The sequence below is a fragment of the Pogonomyrmex barbatus genome, unplaced genomic scaffold (genome assembly GCF_055798465.1).
Source record: "Pogonomyrmex barbatus isolate J1 unplaced genomic scaffold, ASM5579846v1 scaffold8, whole genome shotgun sequence".
NCBI lineage: Eukaryota > Metazoa > Arthropoda > Insecta > Hymenoptera > Formicidae > Pogonomyrmex > Pogonomyrmex barbatus.
The window spans coordinates 785,375-812,754 of NW_028297182.1; the positions used below are offsets into that span (position 1 = coordinate 785,375).

At 37.5% G+C, this 27,380-nt stretch overlaps 5 protein-coding genes across 7 annotated transcripts; 3 read left to right on the top strand and 2 right to left on the bottom strand.

Moving 5' to 3' along the window:
- Positions 1-1,460: 1,460 nt before the first annotated feature.
- On the bottom strand, positions 1,461-9,506 carry pAbp (poly(A) binding protein). The gene is made up of 4 exons (XM_089083672.1): positions 8,712-9,506; positions 5,048-5,358; positions 3,762-4,713; positions 1,461-2,219 (listed from the first exon to the last, which is right to left on the bottom strand). The coding sequence occupies exons 1-4, from the start codon at positions 8,902-8,904 to the stop codon at positions 1,765-1,767; spliced, it is 1,911 nt and encodes a 636-aa protein (XP_088939798.1). The 5' UTR covers positions 8,905-9,506; the 3' UTR covers positions 1,461-1,764.
- A 1,360-nt stretch (positions 9,507-10,866) lies between these two features.
- LOC105425636 (cytochrome b-c1 complex subunit 7) lies at positions 10,867-12,122 on the top strand. Its single transcript, XM_011636493.3, has 4 exons — positions 10,867-11,028; positions 11,142-11,192; positions 11,636-11,802; positions 11,881-12,122. Exons 1-4 carry the CDS (start codon positions 11,001-11,003, stop codon positions 11,956-11,958), a joined length of 324 nt encoding a protein of 107 aa, XP_011634795.2. The 5' UTR covers positions 10,867-11,000; the 3' UTR covers positions 11,959-12,122.
- Positions 12,123-13,074: 952 nt separating this feature from the next.
- On the top strand, positions 13,075-18,054 carry NaPi-III (Na[+]-dependent inorganic phosphate cotransporter type III). Of its 3 annotated transcripts, none has more exons than XM_011636489.3 (6): positions 13,075-13,589; positions 14,868-15,755; positions 15,922-16,128; positions 16,228-16,438; positions 16,581-17,239; positions 17,718-18,054. In XM_011636489.3, exons 2-6 carry the CDS (start codon positions 15,552-15,554, stop codon positions 17,946-17,948), a joined length of 1,512 nt encoding a protein of 503 aa, XP_011634791.2. In that variant the 5' UTR covers positions 13,075-13,589; positions 14,868-15,551; the 3' UTR covers positions 17,949-18,054. The 3 variants fall into 3 exon arrangements, with proteins under 3 accessions (XP_011634791.2, XP_011634793.2, XP_011634794.2); XM_011636491.3 differs by having other exon boundaries at positions 13,075-13,561; XM_011636492.3 differs by lacking the exon at positions 13,075-13,589 and adding an exon at positions 14,030-14,271.
- A 251-nt stretch (positions 18,055-18,305) lies between these two features.
- LOC105425645 (EF-hand domain-containing protein 1) lies at positions 18,306-21,303 on the top strand. The gene is made up of 5 exons (XM_089083856.1): positions 18,306-18,353; positions 18,435-18,658; positions 19,078-19,400; positions 19,609-20,057; positions 20,413-21,303. Exons 1-5 carry the CDS (start codon positions 18,306-18,308, stop codon positions 21,202-21,204), a joined length of 1,836 nt encoding a protein of 611 aa, XP_088939982.1. The 3' UTR covers positions 21,205-21,303.
- A 488-nt stretch (positions 21,304-21,791) lies between these two features.
- Positions 21,792-26,380, bottom strand: Ythdf (YTH domain-containing family protein). Its single transcript, XM_011636488.2, has 4 exons — positions 25,695-26,380; positions 25,402-25,429; positions 22,926-24,730; positions 21,792-22,854 (listed from the first exon to the last, which is right to left on the bottom strand). The coding sequence occupies exons 1-4, from the start codon at positions 25,728-25,730 to the stop codon at positions 22,813-22,815; spliced, it is 1,911 nt and encodes a 636-aa protein (XP_011634790.2). The 5' UTR covers positions 25,731-26,380; the 3' UTR covers positions 21,792-22,812.
- Between the last annotated feature and the right edge of the window lie 1,000 nt (positions 26,381-27,380).

Genomic DNA, 27,380 nt, shown 5'->3' on the forward strand with positions numbered 1-27,380 from the left:
CCCGCGCAACGGCTAATTCGCTGACACATGCCAAAGTGGGTCGTGACGTTTCCCGTCCGCCAATCGCGCGCTTGCTTCTCGTGGAAATGCGCGAGAAGGTAATTAAAAAAAAAAGAAGAGAGAGAGAGAGGGAAGCGTTTCTTGCGCGGGTTTTATTTGGAATCGCGAGGGAGTTTTCCGCTCTTTCACTCTCAATTCGATTTTTCTAACACTTAATAAGGTTGCGATCGAGGTTGAACATGTGTATGAGATAACGTGCGCTTTGCGCGAGAATGGTAATCGACTCTTAAATTGATGATTTCAAATATTCGATTTCAATCTTCGTCTCGTCTATGTTTGAACTAGGTTAATTAGAAAATGAAAGACGAATTGAAATTTGTCGAGAACAGTAAACTGATACATGCACATAAAAAATACGATATGTAAAAATATTCTCTCTTTTAATCGTGTTTAAATAAATTTCGTTTAAAGTTAATTATCCAATTCAATTTTCCTTATCAGATCTAATATTCATTTCTACTGTCTGATCTTTATTTCAATTTACTTTATCTTTTTCGAATTCTTAGAACTGAAAAAAGGATGATAAATTTAATCGAAATAAATCTATACTATAGAATAGATAGAACTACCCTAATAGAAATGGATAGAACAAGTTCGTTCCCATCGGATCTAGTTTTTTTTAAAACGTTTTCCAATCAAAATGATTCCATTTTTATAGAATTACATAAAAGGCTTTCGAAAATAAAAATATAAAAAAAGGTTCTTTTTTTTCTTCTCGCAAATTTAATACTAAGGAAGCTTAAAGGAAATAAAAAAAAAATATAAACAAAACGTAATCAGAACTTATACATTACCAATACAATTAAAATATAGTCAATACAATTTATAATTAGTACAAATAGAAAATTAATCTTCGATTATAATTTTGAGGCTCTGGTGCAATGCACTTACTGTACTTTTTCCGGATCGCTCCTTTCCGGAGTCTTTCGTCATTTTTTTATTGTAAACGCTCTTGAAAAATTTCAGACATCTCGCGAACAGATGAAGTCAATTCAAATCAAAACATCAATAATTAAAGCACAAATCGCAATAACCATTCATTCTAAAATTTTTCAGTAAATTAAAATTTAATCGTACATTCTACTTGCATCCTAATTAACATTTAATATAGATATCAATAAGAGATTAAAATTTGTTTATTAACGCTTACATTTAATCAAATTAAGACTTTGTCTATATTTCGCAAAGATCCATTACAACCCAGTAGTTTCCTTGGCACGATTGTTGAAAAGGAAAATACGAGAGGAGAAAAATAAGAAAAATATATTCAGCAGATGGAACAATTATAGATACCATCGAGCAATGATTTTCTGTAGTCATATATTTCTAGATCTGTTGAGTCAAATCAATTCAAGTTTATCTAATCATTGCATCCACTGAACCTTGAACGCCTGTGTATATATCTTGAAAGAAAAATTTATTATCGTAAAACTTTAGGATTGGAAATCCTTTCATGTTTCGCTTCTCGCGGTAAGCAAATACTAGGCAAACAGTTATTCCCATCACAATATAACATACGTATTCGCAGCTCTCCGTATTCATATATGCCAAATATACGAAGAAATTTCCTTCCTAAAATTTCACATCACTTAGCAATTAAATCGCGTAAATTCAGAAAATAAAATTGAATGAACAAATAGAATCAATCAAATACAAAATAACATTAATTTCTTTGCAAGAAATGATCAATTAGTGATGCGACGCTCATTCTTTCTTCGGCGCGACCGCCTGTTTGGCCTGATGGGCCTGTAACACAGCCACAGCTTCCTCGACTTTAGCTTTTAAGGATTCGCTGTGTTCTAGCATGTGAAGCAGTTCGCTATTGTCAATCTCCAACAACATACCGGTGATCTTGCCGGTCAATTGCGGATACATGCATTGAATCAGAGGGAATAACCGTTCTCCTAACATTTGCTTTTGCTCTTGTGGTGGAGCCGCAGCCAACATCGACGCGGTGAGCGGTTCCTGGCCTTGGATGTGGACCGCTTGCTGTACGGAAGGACCAGTCGGTGTTGGTAAAGCCATGGCCGCTTGCGGCGGGTTGCGCATATTTGCAGTATATTTATAATTCGACGGACGGCTCTGACCAGGCGAGACACCAACAGCTGGTCCGGCCATAGAACGGCTCTGCATGTTGGCGCCACCAACAGCTTGTTGACCTGAAACGGAAAGGTTGTCAATTGAAAAGTAATATTAACAGAATGCAGTAATAATTAACATATATTACATTTGTATATGTAATAGCAATAAGTATTGGTATACAATTGGTACAATAATTAAAACAGTTATAAAATTAATATTGTATATCATGTTATACACATTACGATATACATTTCTGTTACTCTATTTGTAATTAAATAACACGTAATACGAAAATTTATTGTAAAAGAATCCGATGTAAAAAAACAGTTTTTTTTAATCATGTCGAAGATAGTAGTTGATTGGCGGTATCTTTAATACTTTAAATATATAATTATAGCATGAGATCGTCAAACTCAATTTTTCTACATTTTCTACATTTTCACTATAAACACTTTAATGTAAAACAGAATACTTAATGGAACATTACCGCACATTTTTAAATTTTTCTTTTTCTTCATCAATTGATATGTATTTTTCAGAAAACGTAATTATTAAAAATTATTATTAAATTGTTAAGCTATTTTTCTGTAAAATTTGATTTAAAAGATTATCTCTGTAGTATTAATAGTAATAATATGATGAAAGTCTCGAATCTTGTTAGTATCTCAAAAATGTCAAGAGAGAAAGGAAAAACGTTAGGAACATCTCAAATGTTTTGAAAAATTTCCAGAGGTCAATACTATCACGATACATTTACATGTTCTATTTACATCTTTGTCATGTAATTTATATATCTCACACAATATTACTCAACATGTGACTTTGAGTAAAAAAATCAGTTTAAATAATATTAGATCAATTCTTGCGATTTTATTAGTCCTTAAAACTATTTAAAATTGCTTATAAGAAATATTAAAGATATATTATATTTAACCTGTTTTGTTTTTTTCATAAATATTTTCTTTGAAAAATACAGATATTTTTTAAATTATTCACTGCTTATCGTCTATTTTTCTACTTATGTCAGATATTCATTAAGTTATATAATAAAATTTTGTAAATTATGTCAATATTGTAAATGCAAATTTTGTAAATTATGTCAAATTATGTGGATGTCAAAATGATCATAGGTGTATAGGAAGTCTGTAGGAAATCTAATGGATTTACAGATTGCAATCTTTTCAATAAATGATAAAACTATTTAAATGAGAAACTTTTATTAAAAAAAAAAAAAAATGTATATATAAAAAAATATATCTCTTTTCTTTCATATCTCATTTCAAAAATCACCTTCTATTTTCACATAAAAACATAAATAGAAAGTTTAGTCAACAAATAATAATTTTATTTTTATAAGACATCCTAAAGATCATTTTAGATATTTCAACAAAAGTTTTTCTAGCTATTCAAATTTCTTGCAAGACTTTCTACAACTTTTATATTTCAGATTTGAAAACGATTCGAGACGTATCAAATCTTTATACGCCTTAATTGTAATATACGAATTAAATCGCTTGATATTTAAGATAAATTCCAATAACAATACGAAAGTTAACCGCGAACCATTATCCATTCTGCAGGCATTCCATAATATCTACTCTTAACACTTTTAATCATACCTGTGATAGGTCTTGCGGACATGCTGTTGCGTAAAGCACCAGCCTGTGCAGCAGCCTGAGCACGCGGCGCTGCTCGGAAGGGTGCAGCTTGCATTGACGCGAATCCGGAGCTTCCGGTTTGCGCGTTCGGTCGTACTTGATTTGGTTGCGCTGGCCAGCGCGGAGTGGCACGAATCTGCGCCATCTGAGCAGGTCCATAGAATCGTTGTGGCTGCGGCAACGTAGGCACGAAATAACTGCCGGCGTTGCTGGGTTGGAATATTTGACCCATCTGTTGCATGCGTACATTCGCCATACGCTGCATGTACTGAGAGGCGAGATGCGCCTTTCGATCTTCTTTACGCTGCGCCAAGGCAACGTACAGAGGTTTGGAACCTACGATGCGTCCATTCATCTCGGTAACTGCTTTAGTGGCCTCTTCTGGCTGCGAGAAGCAGACGAAGCCAAAACCTTTGCTACGTCCTTCCTCCATCATCACCTTTGCAGATGTTATTGTACCAAATGGTGTAAATTCTTTGCGCAGACGTTCGTCATCGATCGTATCATCCAAATTCTTCACGTATAGATTCACGCCTTGGTATCTGTTCAGGCGCTCAATTTTCAACTGTTCAAACTTTCGCTTAAGCTCCTGTTGGCGTTCGGCTTTCTTTTGAGCCCGCCCGACATACATGCATTTCCCATCGGCAATCTCTTTACCATTCAATTCGAGCACCGCTTGCTCGGCAGCGTCCGGATCTTCAAACGCGACAAATCCGAAGCCACGTGACTTGCCGTCATCTTTACTCATTACCTTGTGGCTCGTAATGGTCCCATACTTTTCGAACATCTCTTTAAGCTTATCATCCGTCATATCCTCTCCGAAATTTTTAACATAAACGTTTGTGAACAGCTTAGCCTTTTCGCCCAACTCCTTCTCACGTTCCTTGCGCGGAATAAACTTGCCAACGTATACCTAAATTCGCGATTCACAAGAAGGAGAAACATTAATTCGTTAAATAATATAATGCAGTGCTCGCAACAAAGTGCATCTTGGACCGATTTCTAAGACGCCTACTATCTCCCATTGAAATAATACCCCATTATCATTTGAGACTCGACGGTCGAGCCGCCTATTATGTATGGGGAATTCAGGGCTTCGGGGACGTCCCTCACAGCATTCACAGCGGGAAATAGCAAGCGTCGCTTCAGAAATCGGTCCTAAGCCATGCATTTCATCACGAGCACTGACCTAACGACAATTTTTTACTTCAATCGGTATACAAAGAATTCATTTTTTTTACTCTTACCTTCTTGCCATTCAGCAACATTCCGTTGACTTTATCAATAGATTTATTAGCTGCTTCCTCCGTTTCGAAGTGTACGAAACCATAACCTTTCGATGCGCCCGATTCATCTTGCGCAACTTTGCAGCTCAATATATTTCCGAACGCGGAAAACGTATCGTACATCGCTTTATTGTCAATATTTTTATCTAAATTTTTAATAAACACATTTCCAACGCCAGATTTGCGTAGAGACGGATCGCGCTGAGACCACATGATTCGGATAGGCCGCCCTTTTATCATGTCGAAATTCATGGTATCAAGGGCGCGTTCGGCTGAAACATAAATGGTATTTATTACATTTATTGCGAAGGTCAAATGAAATTTTATGAAGATTTTATCGCTTATCTTGCTTATCAAAAGTGGATTTTCTTATCATTAATTAAATTCGTGCGATACAATGCGATGTCTAATCATCCCTGCAAATTGCTTAACATATTAACTACCGCGTCACCCGATTTCGAGTGGTACCGAAAATGCTTACTTCTCGACTGCGGACTTTCAACTGAAGGAATAGCCATGCCTATGACGTTAGGACTATTATCATCTTCTATTATCATCTTCGAAAGAAACAACAAGCTATTCGCAGAAAAGGCGATATCTACAGAATGAGATTTCACTCTCGAAAGTACACGCTTTGTGTGACCGCGTGCGTGGCCTGACGGAGATATTTATCTAAACTTGCCTTGACTTGGCAGTCAACGTGTTGATAAGTTACAGCTTAATAAGTTAAAAATGTGGTTGAAAAAAAAAAGTTGATGCACGCAATTTTTAAATTAAATTTTAATTATAGAATTATTTGTCATGGAAAACATTTCTTTATTTCAAGTCACTTCCGGTATATGCAACAAACTAAATTCTAAACTGATTTCTTCATTGCTTGAGGAACGATTGTCTTCCATGATGACTTCTTCCATCTCAAAGAAAATAGATACCTATCTAATAAAGTTTGGTAAGATAACTCATTGAATTGATAAGAAAAAATGTCTACAGCAGAAATATACCTAGAAATATATACGTTTATATTTTGATAATAAAGAAAAATATCTTTTTGAAATTGAACTGCGGATAAATTATCCGTCATCATGAATTATCATATCTCTCAATTATCATCAATTGATTTGGATTGATTAGGAGTAAGCACATTCTTTCATGAAAAGTAACGCTCTTGTAGCTTATAAATGTTCCATATGTTCCTTGAAACGTGATGTTACAAAAAAATTTGCAACAAACAAAAGATATGAATTCCTTTTGTAAACGAATTTATACAAAGCACTGATGAATTTCCGAACGGAAATAAAGTTCTATTTTCTAAAATACAAGATTGAAGAAATAAAAAAAGTGAAAACTCTTACAAGAAAAAGAAATTTTTTATGCTTATTTCTTGTGTAGTTATATAGTATTCTTATTTCTGTGTTCTTTCACATTTTATTGCAACTGTTCTGCTTCTAAAACATGATGTTTTTCGAGACAGAATTAGAAAATATTTTTGCTTACCTGATGATAGGTATAAATACCTACTTGGGTATCTTACCAAAGGGTAGGAAGAAAAGATTTCTGAGAAACTTTGTCCTTCATAAGTCTTTACATAAGTCAAAGGTATAGATATATCTGAAAATGGAAAAGTGGAAACAATTTTTTCTACCTGATGTAACGCTTTGCCTCGGTTAGAAATGTTTGCCGATTTGAATCTTGAAAGAAATACGAAGAAGCAAAATTTACAAAATATATATAAAGAAATTTCATGTTTTTCTACCTGCATATTTTGCAATATATTTATAAAGCTAAATTATATCTCGCATCTTTCAAAATAGAAATAGAATAGAATTTAAAAATTTTCATTTGTTTTTTTTTTTAAGAATTTTTTTTTTTTAAATTAAAATCAAATTATAACATTAAATATATTATTTTCTGATTTTTTTTCAATACAAAAAGAAACTTGTATATATTATTAATACTTTAATTTATACATATATTAACAATAAAGAAAAATATTTAAAATTCATGTTATGTCACAATTATTCCATTTTAAGCGCGAAAGATTTGGCTACAGAAGAACTCGACAAAAAAATCTAAAATTGAGTTTTGTAAGGTTATCCTTTTGTCCTTTTGTCCCTAACAATTTCTAACCGAGACAAAGCGTTATGTCAGGTAGAAAAAATTGTTTCCACTTTTCCATTTTCAGATATATCTATACCTTTGACTTATGTAAAGACTTATGAAGGACAAAATTTCTCAGAAATCTTTTCTTCCTACCCTTTGGTAAAATATCCAAAATACCCAAGTAGGTATTTACCTACCATCAGGTAAGCAAAAATATTTTCTAGTTCTGTCTCGAAACCATCTACCTTCAATTTTTCCCAAATTTATTTTAGAAATATAATACAAATATTTCTAAATATTTTTAAAGCTACAATCATGAAAAATGAAATAATTAGAATAGATTAAAACAGATTCGCAAAAATTATTTTTCTCGTATGGCAAAAAATTAGAAGAAACAAGTATTTCTAATAACTTATAATTTTAAAGTAAAATAAATTATTTCTTCAAAATTTTTTTTCTCTGCATTTGACGTCTCGTATTTTGGAGAAAGAATAAATTAGAGCGACATATGGATTCATAGAAGAGCAACTGAATTGTGATTAACGAATTCGATTCGACGAATTCGACGACGAAATTTTCGCATGCCTCGCTTTATAAAAAGAATGATTTGTTTATTTCTATCAATGTCTGAATTTTAATCACGAATTTAATTTACTTTTTATCTTTTTCTAATTCTTTTCTAATTCTTTTATTATCTAAAAGATAATAAAAAATAAATTAAACCGCGATTAAAGTGAATCCTCATTTAAAAAACATTAGAAACAGATACAGGCATTAAAAAAAATCAAACAATTACGAATAAAAACGTATTGGATAAATTTTCATTTTCGAGAATAGGTAAGTCTATCCTCCATAACCGAACTAATGTACTTGTATTTCAAACGAAATAAATTTATTTATTTTGAATTTTGGTGAAAATAAGAAAAAACTTTTAGTCTCGGTAATAAAAAAAAAAATAAATAAAAAAAGTCTTATAAATGAACAAGGACGAAATTAGAAAACGGCATGCTAGAAAACAAACTTCGACTTGGAACGAGGCAGATAGGTAAGCAGACAGGTGCAGGCATGTACCACGTTTCATTTCGTTTCGGAAGAAGAGACATGTAAGGTTCTCGTTCCGCAGGACTCGTTTTCGCGTTCGCGCGGGGCAAGAAAACCGCATTAGGGACGCGCATATGGAACCTGTGTCACGGAAGGAAATCGGATTCGCGCGCGAGGCATCTGATCGTGGCTCATTTAGGTAATCACGCCGACAGAGGGAGGAAGAAAGAGAGATTCTTCTCCCACCCCGCGTCGGATTCGTTTAACCGTTAACCATTACAGCGAAGCGGCGACGCGGATCCAACATGGTGGATCACGTTAGCGCGGCACGTGTGAGGCACGACAGAGGCATGCTACGGGCGGCCATTCGGTTGCGTCACCACGTCGAGCGCCCACCGCCACCGTCGTGCGGAGAGAGATAGGCGCATACAATAAGAGTGATTATAATGATAATAATAAGCATGGTAATGAGACGATGACTCACCATCAGCCGGCTGTTGGAAGTTGACATATGCGTAACCGAGCGAGCGGCGGGTGATCATGTCGCGGCATACGCGTATCGACAGCACGGGTCCGGCTGACGAGAATTTCTCGAACAGCATCGCCTCGGTGATGTCGGTGTGCAGGTCACCCACGTAGAGGGAAGCCATAGGGTAGTTGGGCGCTCCAGGATTCATGGCGGCGGCACGAGCAGCTAACGGTTGCGGCGGCAGTTGCGGAATGTCTCGCTCGTGGTAGAGAGACAGAAGGACTTTTCTCTTATTTTTCACGACGGTTTCGCTCCCCGCCTCCTCCTTCTCCTCCCTCTACTTCGCAATATGGCTTTGTCCTCGGCGAGACTCGAACCCTCGTGCCTCGCGTCTCGTTGCTCACCACGTCACGCACGCAATTTCCGTATTCTTCCTGTACGTCTTACCGTTTTCTTCCTCCTGAGACGAGACTTTTTTTATTTTTTTTTTTTTTTTGCCCGTGAGTAGATATCCGTCTGCTCTCACTGCTGACGACGTAGACTGCTCACGCTCTCGCTCGTATGCTCGCTTCTTTCACTTCGTTTTTTTTTTTTATCACCACGCTGTTACCCGAGGTTACAACGGTTTTCGCCTACGGTTTTGCGATTTTTTTGTATGCTTTGAGATTTTATACTTTTTTTGGGTTTTCTAGAGGAATTAGTATGACGAAATTGATGTTGGTTGTGTGCCCTATTTCTAGGAAGAGGGAACCGCACACAACCACACCTTGAAAACGACACTCCTACTGAGGCAGAAAAGCGTCGCGCTGCCACTTGCGCCTGCTTATATACCAGTGCCGCGCAACGCCACTATCCGTACATTTCCGGCGAAATAGTCCCTTCGAGCCCTGTCAGCGCCATCTATATCTCGAAATATCTAGCATTTCGATTGCATTTCGCAATCGACCGCGTTGTCGGCACATATCGTAATGCGTCGTTCGTCTCATCTTTGTTTTTCCGTTTTCTTTGAAAGAGAAAATTTGGCAGAAAAGAAAAATTGTTCTCGTCGTAAAATCACCATACTGCGTGCGTTGTAAACTCGGCTTGTTGTTCGCTTAAGCGCCGCAGACACTTCCGGTCGAGCGCATTAAGTGCACTTTTTCTCAATGACTTTCACCTTTTCTTACTTTCTTCTCAACGCTCGAACGTTATTGGTTCGTCCTTCATAGCTGAGTACATTTCGGCTGCGTTCCAATATTCACTGCCAGTACTGAAAGTATATAGTTTATGTCACGTATATTATAGATTTTCAGAGTACTGGTAGTGAATATCGGAACGGAGCCTTCGTCTTTTCTCCTTCTTAACGATGTCCGATTGCGTTGATATTTTCGTTGATATTTTATATTTTATAGAAAATAAAATGCGTTACGCAGAAAACAAACTGTCTACGACCTTTGTTTCTAACATGACGAAAATGCATTTATAAAAGGAGACGCTGGAGCACGACTATCTCTTCATTTATCGATTTAACATTTAGGCGTTCTTCACTACTGTTATTAATTTCTTTCTCGATCATGATTTTGCACGCGTCAATTGGCGATAACATATATACGTACAATTTACACATATTATTGCGTAATCGATTACGTAAACAAGGATTATCGCGTCACTCAAAACGATATGCGTGTCAAAACGCGATCTCAGATCAAAGTTTGAGCTGTTCCCGTGCGCAAATATTTAAATATAACAATTTCTTCTAAAATATATTATATTTATCAACAGATAGATAGATACATTATATACAGTTTATATTATATCAACAGATAGATTAATAATTTTAATTTTAATTTACGTCTTAATTTACTTCTTATCTCTTTCAGGTCTAATTATATATGATAAAGAATAAAGTTAAACCGAGATTAAAATTGACAAACATTGTTAAAAGTAGATATTTGCTTACAGAGAGACTTTATGTTACATAGAAACAAGAAAACATAAAGTTTCTCTCTACATTTCTTCTTTTATGAAAAACATTCAAAATTTTTTCAATTTTCTCGGAGAAATCATCATACGTTTTTTTCCTAATAACCTAATGTGTTTTTCCCTTAAGATTATCTTTGTAGAAATTAAAATAGACTAAATTCAGCTTGCCCTAAAGTTACAGTTCCTTGGCTTGCCAGGGCCGTATCGTCATGGGTCGATGACAACTACCGAATACACGTCGCCATTTAATTTTCGTACAAGTTGATCAATTTGCTGGCAAGGTCCATCAAATTTTCACGAGACTCTATTATCTCTATTATCTCTGTTATCGCGACTCCGAAAATGAGCAGGAAAATGAATCAGTTGATCAGTAAATAATCAATTTTGTATACTAATCTTTAATGAAATTTCGATATGCATTTGTTTTTTTACGCGAGCAAATTCTGATGAAGTTTCTTATATAACACATTTACTTCGTTTCAGCTAGCGGCTTCAGGAAATGGTGTTACGATCTCAGTGGATATAATAAATTAGGTAATAAAAAGTGACATTTTACATCATAAATTTATATAAAGAATTTATATAAAGAAGAAAACGATAATATTCTTGACCTAACTTCTAACCTAACTTTGTTGATACATTTTTCTTGCTTAAAGACTTCTTAATCTGCTTTATTAGCCTATTAGAAATAAATGTTAGATGTATTTGAAATAGCATCTAAAGTATATTATAACTACTTTTCCAATTATATTGCCTGAATCTAGGGACAAAAGTTTGACATATAGCTTTCTAACATACTTATTCAATATGTATATATATATATATATATATATATATATATATTACAAAGAAATAATCATAATAATCATAAGCACAATAATTTGTTCGTAGATTATTCCAACTGTGTAGAAATTATACAATATCTGTATACAATCAGAATTAAAATTTTATTATAAAATAAAATAATTTTTATTCAGGATTATGGCATGATGACTTACTTCATGAAAATGATGATGTAATAGAAGCATTGAGACGTCTTCCTCAAGAAATCAAGGATCAACGTGCTTTTCGTATAATAAGAGCCATGCAGTTGGATGCCTGTAAAAGAATTCTGCCCCAGGAACAATGGACTAAGATGGAAGAAGTCAGTAAACATTAATTGATTGATATAGTATAATTGATCTGAAGTTTCCTTGACTAACAGAGAAATATTTTTTTGCAGGATATCAGGTATCTTCGGCCATATGTTGATGAAGTTATAAAAGAACGTAAAGAGAGGGAAAACTGGGAGGCATCGTAAAGTGTAGTTTAATATAATGGTTATTATAGTAATATAATAAAATCTATTCGTTCTTTAATGCACACTTCTCTAGAAGAACTAATTTGCATATACATAAGATGAATGGATATTAAATAAATATATACATCCGCTTTCTTGAACAGTTATAAATATACAGCAAACAAGTTTTGGCTCTTTTTAAGTGATGTCCTGTGCATTACAACGTCCATCTATTTCCTTGAGCAATCACTTTTACAAGTAATGATATAAATCCAAATAAGATAAATAAAATATCCGTAACTAAATCATGAAAAAATAGAAATAACATGACATGCTACAGTAATTAATAGAATAATTACATGTTATTTAATTATGATGATGTGTATATCTTAAATAATTCGTAACTTGTTACATGAGAATTATTAAATAATATTGAGTTGTGAATATACGCGAGGATCATCGCTGAAAAAGTATATATTGCATGTAGCAATAGAATTTGTTGTAATTTTATTGTCGGTTTTCATATCTGTTTGCAGCTTATTTAATGTCCCTTATGTAAGTGTATGTTCTTAGTCATTTAAACTGATACATGTGATAATTAAACAATAAGATGTTAATTCAATTGACACATTCCATCAAGTTCTGCTTCTAAGCAAGAAGAAAATAAAACTTGGAACGATGTTATGAATAGAGATAATGAAATAATGAGATGACTATGTGTGTGTATCTACAAAATTTACAATATTGATAAAACATTTGACATTTGTTATAAAAATATATTCTATTTGGAAATCAATATGAATATTTAAAAGAGAAAAGATTTACAAAACACTAAGGAAGTATAATTTCAATCGTTAATTAATCTTACATATAAAATATATTAAAATTTTTAGGGTCATGTAAAAATATCTAAAAAATATTCTTATTACATGAGATTTTTAAAAGTCGCATTATATTACACAGTAATATAATAAATACATTTATCTATTCAAGATTTTTTCTAAGGAAAAATGCAAAATAGAAATCGTTCTCTATATATATATATTTTTTTTACATTAAATATTTTTATAAAAAGAATTAAAATTTTTTCGAGCTTCCTCTATAATTCTAGCGCTCGAAAAACGACTAATGCTCCATTCGATTTGTTTCCTAGTATCTGTGGACTTGCGAATCGTTTTGCATACCGGATATCCGAGAAAACGAGAAAAAAAAAAGCCAATAGGAGAGCTGCAGCGACATTCGACCGGATCGGCCAAGTCGTCGGAGAGATCGTCCATTGATCGTCATTGAGTTGCATCATCCCCCGTGCGGCACGCGTTTCGCGGGCAAATTGACGGATCAATATCTCACCCCCACGCGGACCTAAGCCGAGCGGCATCGGCGAGAAGCGAGAAGCGAGAAGAACGAGCGGCTGCCAAAGTTTCAAGAACGCCGTTGTGATTCATGTCGTTTTCGTGGACAGCAAGAGTGTTGCGGTGTTGCTACTAGTAATTCCTCTGATCGCTGGCGATCCTACTAAACGCGAGTGTCTCCCTCGAATGCGAGCGAACTCGTTCCTGCCGGATGAGCCCGCGTGACCACCGACTTTCCGCCAGCAACGTGCTAAAGGACACGGCGAGTACTGGTCAGCACGAAAAATGATTCAGAGCGTGGTAATTGAATCTCCTCCCTGATATTAAGTCAGCTGAAATTCATCGAACTCGATCGCGATTCGTAGTCGGTCATTTTCCTCCGCATGGAACACTTGGAACCGGTGGAGGATTCGATCCATTAGTCACTGTTGCTTCGCACCCGGCGATCGTTTCCATCGGGATAAAAATCGAGGAAAAGAGTTAATTAGTAACACGATTACGTAATATTTTTCTCGTTTATACATCGATCGAAAATCGATTCCGAATCTGAATATTATAGAATACTCGGCCAGTTAACGAAAGTAGTGTGGGGTTGGAATTTTTTTACATTTAATAAATTTCACTCTTGCGAGAATATAGTGTTTCGGGGAGATTGAAAAGAATATTTGAAAAGAAATTTCGTGTGTAGTTTAAAATCCAATGTGCTATCGGTTTTCGTGTCGCTATATGGCTCGAGGATCGAATTGCGGTGGATGACTCAGGGGTCGCGTTGAAAGTTGCACAGGGTGCCAGTTAGGCGGCTTCGATCATTTTCGTCTGGCTCGTTGTCGCGAAATGTTCGCTTTTTCGGGATGAGATTTCGAAAATTCTGGATAGTGTCAGAAAAAAAGTGAGATATAAGAACGTGGAAGAATGCAAGAACATCGTCAGAATCTCGTGGCAATGAAAAAGAGAACGGGGAGGGAGGGAGAAATTAGTTGAGGTATAACGATCGAATAATAGGAGTGCATGCAATACTGCATTCAGCCGGTCCCGTCAACCGATAGTATTATAATTTGGAAGGAGAAATGTCGCAACTTAAAGCAATCAAAAATCTATTCTACTAAAAACCAAATATTCTTATTATAAAATCCTGAATTGGCTAAAATTCGAATTAATTGAATGACAAATTTCAAATTCTTTTTTAAAATTTTTATAAAAAATTTTTTTCAATTTTGCTCGAAAGTGCAAAATAATAATGTATTTTACTTTTTTTTATCGTCTATAGTTTTTATTTTCTAATACACCCAGTTTATTAAAATATACGAAATATGCGATTTTTTCAAATATTCTACGATTTCTGTTTGAAGTTTTATCATTTGGAAAATTTTTCATTTCTTGTTCTTTTTGAAAAGAGTAATACGAAACAAAAATCTATCGATGAAAAAATTATAGAAGACAAATTTGTCCAGATTTAAAACACACATTTTGTATACTCGTAAGAAATTTGTAGGAATTGTGACATTAATAAAAATTGTGTATCATCTACGATCTAGATTATGACTGAGATAATTGATGAAATTGTTCTTGCATTTGCAGATGCGGGGAATGCAGCGACCGGCGTGTTTCCACATGAGGAAAACGCTGATAGAGGAGCGTCAAAACGACACAAAAATTGCACGTCACAATCTCGACCCGATGAAGAGCACGACGATTGTCACGAGAATAGTCAGCCTGTAACCTTCCCCGTTTCTTCGAGTAAATTAGCTCGATTTTCGAATCCTGTTGTGTATCGACGAAGTGCGAATGTGTGATGAAATCATCACCATGTTAGATAAATCAGGTGCTGCGCCAAAACACTACCTCTGCTACATGTACAAAAGTATTGAAGAATTGATCGTATTAGGACTACAATGAAAAGATATAGATACATTATTATATTATAAAAGAATTATATATATATATATATACACACACAATTCATCCAAGTATATATAAAAAGAATATATATTCTGATGGATAAGCGTTTACATACAGTATTAATATAAAGTTCTGTATCAGAAAAGAGATAGACTCTTCCTTGCTATGAAGTCCTTAGAAGTCGATTGACATTATTTGTTATGGAAGCGTTTAAAGAGAAAAAATGAGAAAGGATGATAATTTATGCCTATCAATTTTTTGACGGATGCGCACATGTAGTAGGAGGATAAACGCATAGAAGCATACGACACGCAACAAACACACGCATCGAAAGCTCAAGCTGAATAGATTTAAGTTAGAACGATGAGTATACCGTACGATGAGAACTTAATCTGGATAGTAGTGGTCGGCTTTATAGTGGCATTCGTACTGGCGTTCGGCATCGGCGCCAACGATGTCGCCAATAGCTTCGGGACGAGCGTCGGTGCCGGAGTGCTCACGATATTCCAAGCCTGTATCCTGGCAACCATCTTTGAGATTGCTGGTGCCGTTCTAATAGGATATAAGGCAAGTATCCTATCTAGTAAATAGATGACATCAATTTTTGAATGATTATTTTATAAATAGAAAAAAATTATAAAAAACAAAACGACACATACGTAGAACATGTAGTTGTAATAGAAATAGATTCAATTCTTGAAAACTGTTCTTGACATTTATCTCTCCATTACAGGTTTCTGACACAATGCGAAAGGGTATACTGGACGTCTCGTTATACGAGGGCCACGAGAAGGAGTTGATGCTAGGAGCATTGTCCAGTCTAGCCGGATCGGGTATCTGGCTATTGTTGGCTACCGCATTACGACTTCCAATTTCCGGTACGCATTCCATTGTTGGTGCTACAGTTGGATTCTCGCTCGTGTGCCGAGGTACCGCCGGGGTTAGTAGCACCACAATGAGTTGCGATTGCATTATATAACGTAGTCTATGTAAATGTAATAATTCTATTATAATTATTAATTAATTATTAATATCACAGGTAAAATGGATAGCTCTTGCAAACATAGCGGCATCATGGTTCGCTAGCCCTCTACTCAGCGGGATCGTGTCTGCTAGTATCTTTTGGATCCTGAGAAAATCCGTGCTTCAGTCTGATAAGCCGTTTGAACAAGGTCTTAATATTCTCCCTATAGTATACGGTCTGACCGTTACTGTTAATATTATGTCAATTCTGCTCGATGGACCTAAATGTGAGTATTTGAAGGAATAAAAAAATGTCATTTTACTTCAAGATTCGTTATATTATGATACATTACGATACATTTCTAAAAGCGTACGGAACAATGCTTGGTCTCCTCTCATTGAAGATATATTTAAAAAAAATTTTTTTAGTATTAATGCTGGACAAGATGCCATGGTGGGGTAGCTTGATAGTTGCATTGCTGATAGGCGCATTCGTTGCGATGATCGTGTACATGTTCGTGGTGCCACGGCAGAGAATGAGAATACTCTTAGCATCGAGCGGCAGCGACGAGAAGGCAACGACAACGACGACGGCGCACTTTGGCCCCTGCCAAGAGAACAGCGAAACGACGGCGTTGTCAGTAATCTCGGAGATTCCTTGCGGCGGCAGCAGTAACGGTAACGCAAAACCCGACCTAGCGCCGAAGTTGCGCGGTAATAGTAGCGAAAGTCCGTTGTTGATGGTCGCCCAAGTGGAAGCGGAGAACGCACAGATGGACGGAATAGTAGAGGACGAAGAACAACCGGAAGTATCGAAGTTGTTCGCCTTTCTTCAAGTGCTCACCGCGATGTTCGGTAGCTTCGCGCACGGCGGCAACGACGTTAGCAACGCGATAGGGCCTCTGATCGCGCTCTGGGCGGTATACGCGGAGGGCTCGGCTCGACAGGAAGCCGAAACACCTATACTCATATTGCTGTATGGCGGCCTAGGTATTTCTACGGGATTATGGGTATGGGGACGCAGAGTGATACGAACGTTGGGTCAGGACCTGGCACGCATCACTCCTACGACTGGATTCACTATAGAGGTAAATGCGCGACTTGAAGTTGACATTTTTATTATCCAGAAAACGGAATTAATCATTTCAATCCACGATTTTTATTATGCAAAAAAATACTTTGTGTTATATATTTAAATATAAATGCACATAAATTTATGACATGTTTTTTCATAACAGTAATTAGAATTAATTACGTGCAATGCATCGCGAGATTTTATTATCTTTTTCTCTCTTTGAAATATATGTAATAAAATTATGTAATGTATAATGAATATCAAATGCATTCAAAAAAATAAATTTTCAAAATATTCTATTCTTTTCTACCTCTTTGTTACACATATTCATAGAGAGAGATAATCAACAAGATTAATTTCTTAAGTAAATATCGAGTTTTAACCGATATAGAGTGTTTTCAAATAATTTTTCTCTTTGTTTGACCGTTTGATTATTTATTTTATAATGTTAAGCGGATATGAAATTTTTAATTGTCTTCTCTTGATTATAGGTGGGTGCCGCGGTGACGGTCCTGTTGGCAAGTAAAATTGGTTTGCCCGTGTCAACGACACACTGCAAAGTAGGATCGGTGGTGTGCGTAGGATGGGCCTCACGAGGTGGCGAGGGGGTGTCGTGGAAGCTGTTTCGCAATATCGCGTTCGCATGGCTGATCACTGTACCGGTGGCCGGCTGTTTGTCCGCCGGTTGCATGGTCATTTTCCGCAACATAATTAGTTTGTGATCTTTTGCAGTAGCGAATGACCGAACTGCGTTATTAAACGCAGAAAATCATCCAAATACTACTGTTGTCAATAAGTTCTGAACAAATAAATGGTCAAACAGAGAAACATTCGTTTGCGTTTTTTCCTTTCAAGTTTAAGTTAATCCAGAAAAATCCAGATCTTTTCCGCGAGAGGATTAGCCATATAGCAATGCGAGGGATTAAATCGATAGATAGTCGCGTTGTTATAGAGATACATTTAAACAGAATCTTGAATCAAGTAAACAAGTGTTTTAAGTCGATCGACATGACAGTGAACATGATAGCCTAGCCAAAGAATCGTTCTTGGCTCTTTCTATGTGATATTTTGTTATCGATATGGCAAGTTTACCTCTTTTACCAGGATACACTTTTCGAGATATTAGTGTAAGTATTCGAATAATTGTAAACTCGCCCTCTATTCTCACGTCATCGAGAAAATTATAATTGGAAGAATCGCGTGGGTAATCAATTTTATACTCGAGGGGTATAGTTTTCCGAATTGATGCTTTAGTGATTAATGGGGTTGTATTGAACTTCTCATCGTTTCATAAGGTCAAGGATTATAAATTGCCGCATAAGCTCGACATTTTAAATGGCTTCCCAGTGATATGCGATACCAATTACGGCATTGGGAGGAGATTGACAGACACAGCATCCACTCGATACGCCGAAGGACCAGATCCCATAGAGTGAGTAATTGCGAATTTTCCTGATTAAAAGCTATGTCACATTCATATTATATACACGCACAGAATTAAAATTATTGAAATTAATTGTTTTACGATCCTTAATTTAAGCGTTCGAATTATGCGTACAATATATTTATATTCCATCCATTGTGTGATTTTCTAATTTAGGATACTTAAAATAATTTGTATTCACGAGTGTAAAATTATCTATATGTTTTGATCAAATCTTCACATAAATTTTTGAAAATATCTATCTCATATATATGTTAAATTATGTTTAATATATGTACACATATTAAATTATGTATGTATGTTATAGATGATAGCAGAGTATCTTTTAAATCTTATACTTTGTGTACATGTATTAATCGCTATTATTATTTAATAGCCATTAAAGTAATTTTATTTTTTATTGACAGATATGATATATCATTGACTTATGGTCGGGTTCCTCGCTACGTATATCAGCAATTTGTCCCGCATTACGCATTATTTGCGCAGAAATGTCTACGCTTCAAAGCTTTCTTCCGCCAAGGAGTCTTCAACTCTCCGGACGAACACTATCGCGTCCGTCACGTAGATATTATTTACTACTTGGAAGATGACACGCTCTGCGTGATAGAACCCGTGGTAGACAATGCCGGTTTTCAACAAGGCAAGTTGGTCAGACGCGACAAAATCCCAAAAAATGCCAAGGGAGATCTATTCATCTGGAAGGACTTTAACGTAGGGATCGACGTGTGTACGTTATTGACGATTAAGAGCCACATTCTCCGCCTATTTTTCCTTCTGTTTAGCAGCATTTTTTAGCATAAAATATTTTTCTGTTTTAATTATGCAGTGATTTGAAATTTCTTCGAAATTTAAGTCGGACAAAGGATTATGTGCGTGGAAGTGGAAATAGTAGATTAAATTTATCATCCATATATTTCGCATTATACCTCTCGCAGGCATTTATGGTGTGGTTTATCACATCGTTGACTGTGACCCGTTCACCAGAGAATTCCTGACGAGTCAAGGCATCGATGTTGGTGAAAAGGAAAGTCTTCCTGCGGATCCCTATACGAAACAGCGTGATGCCAAGCGTAGAATGCCGTTGACAGTTACACGGATAGTGGACGATTCTAGGAGACGTTTTTTAGAATACGACAACATGATACTGTCGTTTGATGCCACGTGGAACGGCGATCACTATCGAGTGATGTACTTCCTTACAGATGACACCATAGCAATCCGGGAAATTCACGGACCCAACAACGGCAAAGACCCTGTGGCGATGCTGTTGAAGCGAATGCGTATCCCCAAAAATTGGCAGAATTTGCCGTCCTGGCACCCTAGTATCTACATGGAATACGGGGATCCCGAGATTGTGGCGTACTATTCGCCACAAGATTTTAGAGTACGATTTTACATATTGCTTCGTAAATATAACAATTAAATAAAATGTATCAAGTAGGATTGAAAAATTAAAAAAGTAAAAGTTAAATTAAAACCTTTTTATATCATTTTTCATATCATTTAATCGTAAATAATTTAAAAATTGTTGGATCAAAAAAAATCAAAACTCAAGCAAGAGACTAAAAATTCATATATCAAAATAATGCCGAATTCACAAAAGAAATATGTAAATTAATAATGTGAAAACACTTAACACTTTTAATTTCAAGGCAGAATCTAAACTCAATAAAATATATATTTAAATATTTTTTCTGAGGAAAAAAGAAGTTTAAAAACATATTATTAATTTTCCTCAGGTAGGTGAAACAATTCTCTTGTTCGGTCGACATTTTCTGCTACATGATTGCGATGCCTTTACGCGTAAGTATTATTCTGACATGTTGGGTACACCGCAACCAGACGCGATTCCGATACCCGCGAGGGTAAAAAAGCCACTGGTGAAATTCGAGATTCCCCCGCACATAAAGTTCGGCAGTCCCGAGGACACATACGCTAGTCTATCACTTATACCGAAGCCACCTAAGAAGAACCTTATTCGTCAGTTGGCAAATTTCCCGAAGAAGCTACGTTATTCCGCGCGAATGGATACGGTGCACCTAGAAGACGAGGACCGTGATTTCATACTGGTGTACAGTTTGAGCGATGGTACTATTCAAATCAACGAAATTGAGAAGCGTAATTCTGGCCGACGCGAGGGTTGCTTCCTATCCTCCAGGCTGATTCCGAAACCATGCAGTACAGGAAACATTAATCCAGAATATTACACGCCGCAGGATTTCTTCATCGGCGCGCGCATTAACGTGTTCAACCATCGCTTCATCATTACCGGTGCCGATCTGTTCGTATATCGTTACGTCGAAGCGAATCGCGATAGATTCAGTCAGGAAGTCCAGGAGAATCTGCGCAATTATTTCTTACAGCAAGGCATGCTACAGGACGACATAAACATCGAAGCTAAAAAGATACAAGAAATGGAGGACGAACAAAAGCTTCTTGCGAATAACGTAATCGCAAAAAACGATATCGAGAATGATGTTAGCGCAAGCGAATGTATGAAAGAATCCGATATGACTATGGTAAAAAATTAACGACGGCTTAATTAATCTATTAACACATAAATGATTTTATCAGCATCTTCAATATCAATTCAAGTCCATCAGGTTTGCTAATAAATTTTATAAATAATTTTTCTTGTCTTTTACGAAAATAGCATTGTCCTATATACAGAGCAATTCTGAATAATAATACTGTGACTTGATAAAAAGTTGTTTTAAAAAAACTTGTACAATTGATTCCTTTTAATTAAAAGAAAAATGTCAAATTATCAAAATAATTGTTTAGTCGAATGCTATAAGATAGCACTCAATAAACAATATATTAAAAATTGCATTTTTTATTTTCAATTTTATGAAAAATATACAAAATTAAATATTTAATTTTTAATTTTACATAAATTTTTATAAAATTATGAAGTTTAAGATTTAAAATATCTCTTAATTAGAAAGGAATAATATATTTATTAAATTTTAATGTTAAAAGAAAAGTCATTCTTATATTGATCTCTCTCTCTCTCTCTGATGAATTCGTTTATATTATTCAGTATCACTCGTAATATATCGTCGCCATCGTTGCAAAGGACATTCTATCATCTAATGAAAAAAGTGGAGAACAGAGATGCATTTAACAATAAGAATATCTCATGAAATGTCATCAAATGGTACAATAATGATCGTCGTCATCGTGTACATTACAATAGATTAATTGCAATATTATTTCACTTCTTGTTATATTATCAACTCATTTTTCTGTAGTCCATAATATAATAATAGATGATATATTCGCAATACAGATATAGAATACGCGCTAAAATAAACGCCAATAGTTTTCTGTATAATTCATTTTGTGAAGCATGATGATTATAAATACAACTGAGAACGTTGTAACAAGCCCCTGCACCTTGTTAACAATTAAGGGGGAATTTTCGACCCTTCTGTCGAGCTGCAGGCACCAGATTGAATGTTCATTGGTATTTAAAACGATATCTAACCAATCCAAATGACACTTGTTTATAATATAATGTTCTCGTATAGATTTTTTTTCCATTTTCAACAAAAGTTTAAGCATTTTACAAGGATTAGTCCACATATTACAGTTTATTTATTTTTTTTCTTTCTTCTATACCGCGTCTTCTTTCTTTCGTTCTTCCTCCTTCTCCTCCTCCTCCTCCTCCTCCTCCTCCTCCTCCTCCCTTTCTCTGTTTTCTGTCCCATTTTATGATTTGTACGTTTAAGAAACACCTTTCGATGAATAGCACGCAACACCACACTATATGCTTTATAATCGTCAGCGAGTTTAATCAAATATTCTTCGAAATAGTGTATTATCCTTTTCCTTTCTCTCCTTTTCCTCCTCTTCCTTCTCTTTCTCCTTCTCCTCCTTGTAAGTCGCGGTTATATATTATTTTACGATGATGCTGACGCAATGCTAGTGTTATCTGATTATCGGATTAATCATTTCAACGAAAGAACAACGCGGTCGAGGTCGACAACGAATGTTCGGTCACAGGAAATCAGAAGAAGCCCATTGTGAATTCGGGAAAGCAAAGGTAAGTGGTAGGACGTGATTATTAGTCGTAGCGTGCTTCCTTTACATCGATTATTCTTCTTAACAGCATTACGTCTCTGCAATATCCAACGCTACTGACGTGAACTTCCTCTGCCACTACGACCACCGCGTTCCTGCAATAAAATAATGTTCCATTAAATGATCGGAAGCAAATGATAGTTCCGTTCGAAGATTTTTTTTCTACCTTGCGTTGATGCAGGTGAGACTGATGACCATGCTGATGATGATCCCTGGACATATCCGACGCATGTCCTCTGTTCCTGTGATTGGAGGAAGAATGATGATGCTGTATGGCGTTGTTTGGAGCCTTACGCTGATCTTCCTCGGCCTGTCGGCGTTCGTAATGCCCGAAATCATCAAAGATACTCGTAGAGTGCCGATAGGTATGCAGAATACGCAACACCGTGACGCCTTTCGCGTGTGGGACCTCCTGTGCGTCTCGCGAATTGGTCACCGGCTTGTTCTCATTGTTCTCGAGCTTAATGTGTCGTAGTTGCACATTAGGAACATCCTTCACGTATATCCAACGAACACGGAACTGACCCTTCCACTTGTCTTGGGACCAGACACTACTGTTGCACTGATAGTCAACAGGGGAGACCATCTGCGCCATGCCACAAAAATGGCCGGATCCGTTTACGGAGAAGAACAAGTAAAGAGGCGCACCCTCGCGACTCGCTTCTCGATAAGCTTGATCTAACCGCTTGTTACCGTGCTCCGTGCTGCACCAAATTTCATATTTGATGGATCGATGGATGTCGTCCTCCGAATAGGACTTGATCACGAAAAACCTCGCGCCAGGTGCAGCCTGATCGAACTCCACGGGATTGTAATCGTTCTTCACTTTCAGTTCATCAAGAACCGGATGCGACTGATTGCTCTGGGCAAGCTGTTGCTGTTGCTGTTGCTGCTGATGCTGTTGCACTTGCTGATGCTGTTGCTGATGATGTTGTGGATGCGGTTGCTGGTGTTGTTGGTGCTGCTGAGATTGCGGCGGCATATGGATCTGCGTCTGTGACTGTTGTGGAATCGGTGGTGTCGGTGCCGCTGCTGCCGCCGCCGCCGCCGCTGCCGCCGCCGCCGCGGCCGCTGCCACTGCCGCCGCGGATGACTGTCTGTTCCAGCATGGCTGTGGTGGCTGTTGTGGTCGTTGCTGCCTCTGAACGGGCGGCGGTGGCGGCGGGATCGGTGGTTGTACCTGTGGAGGCGGGGGCGCCGTAGGCGGCGGTGGTGCGGAAGACTTGCCCTCGCCCCACGTTCCGATGTCCATGTTGTGTTTGCCCGGCACGATTGGCGGCGGCGGCATGCCCGCCTTCTTTTTCATTCCTTGCGAGGACGAGAGCGGTGGTACCGGTTTCGCTGGTTGGCTCGCTACGCTCGCCCAAGTAATCTTCCTCGGTTCTTTTGGCTCGGGCTTGATCTGTTGCGCTGTAGTCTGCTGCGAGTGTTGATCTTGCCGCGGTAATTCGCCACTTCCGCCGCCAATGGACAGACCCTGCACGCCTTGCTCGATAGTCTTAATCTCGCCGGTGCCGCTCGCTGCTGGATTAGCGTAACTCTCGTTGCCGCGAGGTGGTTGATAGTAATCCTCATACTTTGTTCTCCTCGGGGTGCCCCATGCGCTGAAGTCGCCATTGCCGTGGAAGTAGTTGAACGGCGGCTGGCCGAATGTACTGAAGCCACCGCCAGCCGCCGACGCCGAGAACATGCCGTCCATGCCATACGCATCGTGGCTTATTTGACCGCCGTAACCAGATAGAAAGGCGACCGGATCGGTGCCGTTCGACCACGTACCATCGCCGGCGCCAAAGGTTTGGTAAGGGAACGAGGTACCAGCGTAGTACGGGCTGTACGGATCACCGGTGCCGATCGGATAACTCGAGTGATGCTGAGCATTGTTGCCACCCCGCCACGAGTCGAAACCGGTGTCCTCGCCAGCGGCATGCTCCGTTTGCTGTTGCTGCTGGTGTTCCTTAGGACCATTGCTCACTGTCCGAAACATAGCTGCATTTACTCAGTGTTCGAAAGCATATGTAGTTTTAATTAGGAACGCGTGATAATAACAATTAAGAAACTCTTTGTTGAAACTCTCTCACAGAGATTGTTATTCATTACGTTAATTGTTATTTCAAGATATTTCCCTATGAATAGTAAATAGAAACTCGCGCTGTAGACATTAGAACAGTACGATGTGTGATAATTTATAGCTTTTTATTGTCACTTTATAATGGAGTTACATGATTCAGATAGTAAGTTAACAAGCATCTAATATATAGCTTAATAGTTACAGCTATGTAATTTGAAAGGCTTGGAATTAGATTTAATAATAAATCAACACTGTCGTGTTCTACAGAGATTCCAATCGTTCGTATCATTTAAATTTTTCAATTCCAGTCTGAAGGACAATCTGTCAGCTTCAATCTCTTCATTACGCAGACCTATTCTTCAATCATCAGAAACCTCAAGTTCAACGTGTACGTGACTATATTTCTCCAAGTGATTAACACGCAGTATTATCCTCCAATAAAAGAGAGAGTTCGCTCTTCGCTGCTCTCATTCAATGCCGCGCTACTTCCATGAGAGACAGAGATCTAGACGTCGACAGTAACAACGAGGAGAAGGGTTGCTGTTGTTCAAAGTTGCTTGGCTGGGATACTCACCTTGGTTGCCGGTTTGTCCTTTCATCCGCTGCATGCCGTCGCATGAAAAAACATACAAAATTTAGAGAAGTGCCAGCCCTCGGCAGCGTAACGGTAGCGGGGAGGGGAGGGGGAGGAGGAGGGAAGGCACAAGGAGGAAACGTATGTGTCAGATGTCTGCCGCGATAGCGGCAACGGCAACGGCAACGGCAACGGCAACGGCGTGACGTGACGCGGCACGACACGGCACGGCACGGCACTGCACAACGCGGTGCGGCGCAGCGCGGTGCGACGCGTCAACACAACACACTGACCTGGTTTGAGACAGCGCCTGCCAATCCGCTTGACATAACCTGCGACTCGCGCGGCTGCCTCGCGTATCGTCGTCGTCGTCGTCGGCGGCGGGCGTCGAACGACGGCGGCGGTGGCGACGGCGACGGCGGCGGCGGCGACGGCGGTGGCGATGGCGGTGACCGTATCAGAGAGGACGAGCTAGGTGGTTAGGATAGAGTAGACGGTTGTCGTGAGTCAAGGATGCACCGGCTGGGACAATCGCAAAGCAGAATCGTATCCAGCGATTATCCGTTCTTTCTTTCTCTCTTCTTCCTTTCTCTCTCGGTCGGTTCCCTACGGCGGACTCGGTTACAACACTCGCGCGCGACAAAACTGGAACAGTCCGGATGATCGTCTCGCGTACGGCGCCCGCGATTCCGCGCTCTAGCGCGATTCCCGCTGATCCTCCGCGCGCGCGCGCGCGCGTTTACCCGACGTGGACGTGGCCGTCGAGCGCGGACCGAGCGTGAACGAACCGAGCCTGACCGCGCACCAAATGTCCCCGGCCCGCTCGGGAATCTCCGAGCGGAACAGTTCGCTGCTGCGTATCTCACTTGCGGCACGACGGATCGCCGCGAACGAGAACTGGAGTCACCGAACGGATTCCACGGCTTTGAGCACAACTACGTGACGTGCACTGACCTCCCGTGTCCACTCGCCAGGCGCGCCAATCCCCATGAATGTCACTAGATTCCACTTTTCCAAAGCGATGACAATCCGGCGATTAACTTTTTGTTAATTATGCCGTTATTTTTTTTTTTTTACTTTTCCAACAATGAAATATATTCACTATCATTTCAAAGAAATATAGTTCACTAATATCCATTTCTATTAATATAGATTAATCTCACACACACACACACACACGGTTTAACTTTCTTCTTTTTAATTTCAAGAATTAAAAAAAGATAAAGATAATTTACATTATAAAAATGGATATAGATAACATTGAATGCGATTGATCTTTACTTTTAACATTCTATTCACTCGAATCATAATCAGACATATAGAACATATAAATAAAAAACATAAGCAGAAAACAGTGAGTAAATAGTAAATTAAACATAGCCAAGAGTTTTAAAATGATAATCTTACGTTTTCAATAATTTTCAATTTGATTCGCTTACTGATAAAATATTGTTTACATTTTTAATACAACATCGCATTTCAATTAATATTTTTTTTTTTATTTTAAAAAGGAAGATAGAATCTTACAATAAAAGTGAAGAAAATATATTAATATATTCCTTTATTATAATTAGGAAAACAATTATTTTAATTAAGCAATCTAAACAAGAAAACCAAAATACAAAAATAGAGCTAAATTGTAATTTGTCACAAAAAAGGGTTTTCATACTCCTGGTATTTTATAATAGATCACTTTCACTTATATAATTTCACACAATTTATAACATAAAATTTTGATAATAACTTTATTGATAACTAGATATACTATATATATATATATATATATATATATATATATATCTCATGTATATATTAATAACTTATTAGTCATAATATGTTATTATAAAATTACAATTCTAAGGCTATGGCCACAGAAAAAACATGCAAAAATAAATCATTGACTCGAAGAGATGTAGCAAAAAATACTATCTTCCTGATAGCACACAAAAAATTAATCGTTTTTAAGATCGTCACAATGA